Source organism: Pseudomyrmex gracilis, unplaced genomic scaffold (genome assembly GCF_002006095.1).
Source record: "Pseudomyrmex gracilis isolate BER0280 unplaced genomic scaffold, ASM200609v1 scaffold_2339, whole genome shotgun sequence".
Classification (NCBI taxonomy): domain Eukaryota; kingdom Metazoa; phylum Arthropoda; class Insecta; order Hymenoptera; family Formicidae; genus Pseudomyrmex; species Pseudomyrmex gracilis.
The window spans coordinates 1-5,855 of NW_018022923.1; the positions used below are offsets into that span (position 1 = coordinate 1).

Here is a 5,855-nt window from a genome sequence, read left to right on the forward strand (position 1 = left end):
TCACTTGTCAATAGAGCTATACTTTTATCTGAACCACAATTTCACAGAAAAAATTTAAAATTCACATTATTAACATTTTATTGAAGAATAACTATCCAATACTAATAGTACTAATTTTTAATACCATCAATAAAAAATTGAGAACAGTATTCTTAAATAATTTACCAACACGTTGTTAGTTCTATACAAGAAAATAAAGATGAAGAAAAAAAATTCTTTTTTGTCCTTCCGAACATACATAATTATAACACCATGTTTAATCATATAAATATCAATAACAAAAATATCAAACCTACATATTGTAATTTAAACCAGTTGTCGAAATTTATTAGAACACATAAAGATCCTGTCCCTTTCAACAAGCACAAAAATGTCGTTTACCGTATTTCTTGTCAACAATGTACATTTTCCTATGATATACAAATTAATAAACAAGTAACAATTAGAATAAAAGAACACATTAATTATGTAAAGAAAGAACAGATCGACACTTCAGTAGTAGCCAAGCATAATATCGAGACAAGGCATAGTTTTGACTGGAATTCTGTTAAAATGTTAGACATAGAGCAGAACAATTATAAACGACAAACCTCTGAAATGTTATACATTAAAAAACAGGAACATGGTTTGAATTTGATGAGGGACACGGAGGTTTTGCATGATACATATATACTTATACTTGATAAACTACAATTTCAACATGCTGAGGGAGTGTTGCTTGTTGAATTCAAACTCTTTTGCTCTTTAACTTCCCTGATAGAAAACCATTTACAAAATTATGTGACAAAATCTTGCACTAAAATTGTAATTTGCAATTATAAAGATATATTTTAAGAAATAGATGTAAAAACATTGATCTTTTCTACAATATTTGTAGTCGTTTGCAAAATTACTTTCCAAAATACTATTTTGGCAAAAGAATAACGATATGGCGAATCATCTTAGCAATATATTTGCAAAATTAATTTCACAAAGATTTACATAGAAATTGTCCAATAATTGAGAAAAGAAATTCAGCTATGTGATGTTTCAAATATGTAGAAATATGATTGCATATGAAGAAATGCAAGAAATCGTCGTCACTCATGATGTCATATTTGTGCAATAATTTCACAATTTGCCTATTAAGGTTAGTATCGTTCTTACATTTGTGCAAGCATGACTTGTACTTGATACTCAATTGTATATTTTTATTGTATGACGTATATATTAGTTTTTAATTAAATCAATTGTAAATGTTAATTTCTTTGAGGTATGTAAAATTATTTATGGGTGTAATGACAGCTCTGCATTTCAAGTTTTACTGATAGTTGTACAGTATTATTGGGACAGATTCAATTGATAAGGACTTAAAATATAGTCGAAACATTTTGAAACACGTCCAAGTACATTTATTTATTGAACGACATATTGCTCTGGCTCTACATAGCAGTTGAGTTCATATCTTGATTTTGATTTTGAGAGAAAGCCTGAGGTGTACGCCTTATTACTTTACTTTATTTAAAAAGTTATTAAGAAAAAGTTTTAGTAATGAAGCATCGTAGCTCAAGGGAATGCAAGTAGAGGAACAGCCCTTCTTTTGAAAGAGGCGCAACCCCACCTCCTGCCAACACGCTTTCAACTCGAAGAAAATGTACATAGAATCGAGAAATAAGAGTTTAATTATAAAACTTTTTTTGTTTTGATCAAAGGGTCCGTAATTGTCAATATGTTCTTATATTACTTTGTCGCTATTCTCTACTATACTTAGAAATTCGTGTAGTCGCATGTTGAAAGCATTAACAACCTGCGAGAAAACGAAACGGAATCTTGACCTTGTAGCTTTGTTTACATTCCTCAACACATCAGTCCGACATACACAAACTTAACTGTTTGTAATAACAACTTGTAATATATAGAATAAAGCATTAAAATTCTGAAACTTCAACTTGCCATATCTCCTAAATCAAGGCCGTCACCACAAAATTTTTTTACTGAGTTACTCAGTATGACTTGCCCTACAACACGTCTAAAGCGCAACAAAATCGGAGCTGTGTGACCAAAAATGCATAATTACCATCCTTAAAACTTATTCTAAGCAAATTTTCGACAGTTTCATCAAGAATCGCCGTACGATTTCATTACGTTTTACGGTTTTGACAAATCTTTTACAGATATGGAGCCACTATGTGATTGAAGCATTCGCTAATTCTTAATTTGTGGATAGTCATGGCAACAAAAGTTCCTACTGCGTCAGTTACCGTTAGCAGATATAAAATCTACTGATTCATTAAAGGAAGTTTGGTTTCCTTTCCACCACTTTTCTCTCTTACACTTATTACAGTGATAGTNNATNTATNGCGGTAACACTGCNNAATTNGCGACTTAACTTGAATCGTTCTGTTACCAGTTTTGTGTTTAATTATTAAAACATTAAACCATATAATATTAAGAGAATTATTTTCTTGTGTTATTTTCGTGATATTTTCTGTTTCTACTCGAACGAATATACANAACATATTTATTNTACAAGTCATGTGAAATATATCATCCACGTCGCATTTTTTCTGTGAACTTATTAACCAAGCAATTTTGTTACTATAATTACGAGTAAAAGTACAAGTTGCACGTAGAAAATCATGATTTAGTCGAATATTATTACTAACATATATGCTGTGCTTGTGTTTTGTGTTATTTTACAGTGAAAAGTATATGTGTAAATATAAAATACTTGATTAATTTTACTAATTATTTTAATTCGATTATTATTTTCTGACGATATTCTTTACTGCTTATGAAAATTNAACTGTGAACATATTTAATGACACTGCAAATGATGTTAAGGTTTTTACTTTTCGCTGTCCAAATATTTCACAGTTGTGGAAAAGTAATTGTGTTACGTGGAGAATCACTTCATATTAATTCATCTACATGTAGAAATGAGAGAAAATATATATGTCTCTCAGAAGACGACGGCGGCGCACTTGTATGGAATGATGACTTAAGTCATAGTCAATATCAGCAAAAAAATCGTGCTGACTTGCGTAAGTTATTAACGTACTTACAACATTGCTTTTTAAAATAAACTTTTTAAAATAAACTTTTTCAACAAATTATTTTCCTTTGGTTTATATAACTAAACGTTTAAAACTTGTTTGTAAATAAGTTCTACTTTATCTTAAAGTTAAGAACTATTTTGATTGAAAGTTGAAACTAAATATTTTATGTAGTCATATTATACTTCTCGAGAATATACGCTTATAGACACGCATATGATTGTAGAGTTTCACAGTACACATCTATACAATACCTGGATAAATTGCAATTTTAACGCAAACCCAGANTGTTTAGAATCACAATCTCGAATAAGCGGAAAACTAACATTAGAACAGTTGTACGATGTATGGATAAATTGCACAATGAACGCAACAATAAGCTGTTTAGATTCATGGATGCGAAAAAACTGGAGTCTTACAGATGCTNTGAGAACACCTATGGGTCCCGTACTTGATCAAAGATGGGAAGGTAGAAGATTTACAGTGTGTAAAAACTTATTCATTAATTTAAAGTATTTACTATATACACTGTGTCATTATAAGTTTGCAAACTGTAGATTTAATATTATTATTTTAAATATTATATATTTAAAATTTTTAGAATTTCGAGATTCACACCTTCAAAAAATATATCTTGCCATGTATACATCAAAATCAATTCCAAAAGCAGGAGCGATATCTGTTTCACTTCGTTCATGGAAGCATGTGAACATTTCTGTCTGTGTTTATAGTTATAAAACTAATTTTTTTAATCAAAATCTTTGCTTTAATATAAACTTAAGATCTGATAGTATGGCGTCCAATATTAAATATACAAACAATATTAAAGATTCAAACAAAAATCGAGATCAACAGCGCTCTTTTAACAACATCATTTCCAAACAAGTAAGATATATGTATACTACATTTTTTGTAGTTTTGTGATTTTCAAGTTTTTTCTTTCTTATGTATAATCAAGAACTGNTAAAATTACAATTTAACAAAGAATACTTGTACTTGAAATATAATTGAGTATGTGTAAATATTTACGACATTGAGAAAGAAAAATATATCACAAAAAAATGAAACAAAAAGTCAGAAAAATCGCCATAAACAACCCAACTACTCAAACATTATATTTAACACAAAAGCATTCATACTTATTCTAGTTACTATCACTATCTGGGACTGAATGGCGAACGTTCGTCATTTCATGGAATTTTTGGAATAGAAATGTTTCCGTTTATGATACTAACGATAATAACAACTTGCTTACGTTTGAAGATACAGAAAAGTTCTCAAACAACTCAATTCTGAACGATTATTACTCGAGAATTGCTGTCTACATGGATAATTCCTCAAACTCGATGTGTCGATTTCATAAATGTAAGTATATTTATTCCAAATAATAAGTTTACTTAGTTAAATACTTTTTACTGTATTTTAAACGAACCAAACCCGTTGAACAAATTGTAGTCCTACAAGTCTCGAATAGTTTCTTCAGAAGTAGAATCGTCTGCTAAACACTAAATAAAAAGAATTTTAAATTTCTGTCTTACTATTAAACTACATAGAAAATAAGTAGTTTTTAGTACTTAAATAACATAATTAAAACCTTCAAAAAATACACAGTAGGTTTTTCTTTGTTTCTGTACATAGTATTTATACATTTCTCTTTGCACGCAGTTTACAAACTAAGTTCTCACAAACTCATATATTAAAAAATGTAAAATAGTTTAACTGAGATTAGTATAGTTTAATTGACTGTAATAAAAAATAAATACATTTACATTTACATATTGCGTTTCAGACACTTTCCTGTACACAGTTGGCAAGAATGCTGTTTTAACAACTCGTTATTATAAACCTAATACTCAGAAGATATGCATACAAATATTACTAGGCTTATGTGCAGAATGTGATGCAAACATCGTGATGATTGATTTCACAACCCATAAAGTGTTACAATCTGTAACAGCTAAAGGCTCAATAAATGCTGCAATTCATGGCTTACCTATGTGGCAANTCGTTAAACTTGATGGAAATTTTTCTACAGACACTTATAATAATGGGATAAAAATCCGTATAATTCCCAAACTTACAAAGCCCACTCACAATCCGTTATGGGCAATAGCTTATATTCGTCAATGTTCCCATAAANGTATAAACATGCATAACTTTCTCATTTTGTATACTTACATGTATCAAGAGTAACATACGTGTGCTACGAATAAGTAAAATACTAACATTTTCCAGAAAATTGTCTCTAATACTATTTACATTTATCTTATTTATGGTTTTTGTTTATTCTTAGAGATTTTGAGAAAAGGAATCATTTCGCAAATACCTACCAATGCTCTTCCGTTGTCGAATATAACTTGTCAAAAATTATACTTCAACGAAAATACCATCGTAAGTTCCTTGGCAAAAACTACAACTAGCATAGCTTTAGGTAATTATTGACTTGGTAATTATTATATATATATACAATTCTATATTTATAAAAGCTTTCCAAAACGTTCATTCATATATGAGTGTTTTCTCAATTAGCAATTAACAATAATATTGTATTTTTAATCGATATCATTTTATAATGTATTGTATAAATAACATAATTGTGTTACTATACACATAATTCACAGATGACAAAATTTGTCCTGAGGGAAAAATTGGACCAGACTGTTCTTTTTCCTGCAANCATGATTTGAACAGTCCTTCTAACTGTAGAGGAACTGCAATCTGTTACAAATCTGGTTGCGTATGTTCTCCAGGATTTCAAGGCGATACGTGCTCTGAGTGTAAGTAGATTGAAATGAGTTTTCTTCTAATTTTTTTATTATG

At 29.4% G+C, this 5,855-nt stretch overlaps 1 protein-coding gene across 1 annotated transcript in view; it reads left to right on the forward strand.

Moving 5' to 3' along the window:
* The first annotated feature begins 2,700 nt into the window (after window positions 1-2,700).
* The window catches only part of LOC109862761, a 6,744-nt gene continuing 3,589 nt past the window's right edge, over window positions 2,701-5,855 (forward strand). Inside the window, exons 1-7 of the mRNA XM_020442896.1 lie at window positions 2,701-3,023; window positions 3,262-3,504; window positions 3,637-3,920; window positions 4,184-4,400; window positions 4,825-5,175; window positions 5,329-5,466; window positions 5,657-5,812. Of these exons, the coding sequence (XP_020298485.1) occupies window positions 2,801-3,023; window positions 3,262-3,504; window positions 3,637-3,920; window positions 4,184-4,400; window positions 4,825-5,175; window positions 5,329-5,466; window positions 5,657-5,812 (1,612 nt within the window). The 5' untranslated portion in view covers window positions 2,701-2,800. The remainder of the gene's footprint in view (window positions 3,024-3,261; window positions 3,505-3,636; window positions 3,921-4,183; window positions 4,401-4,824; window positions 5,176-5,328; window positions 5,467-5,656; window positions 5,813-5,855) is intronic.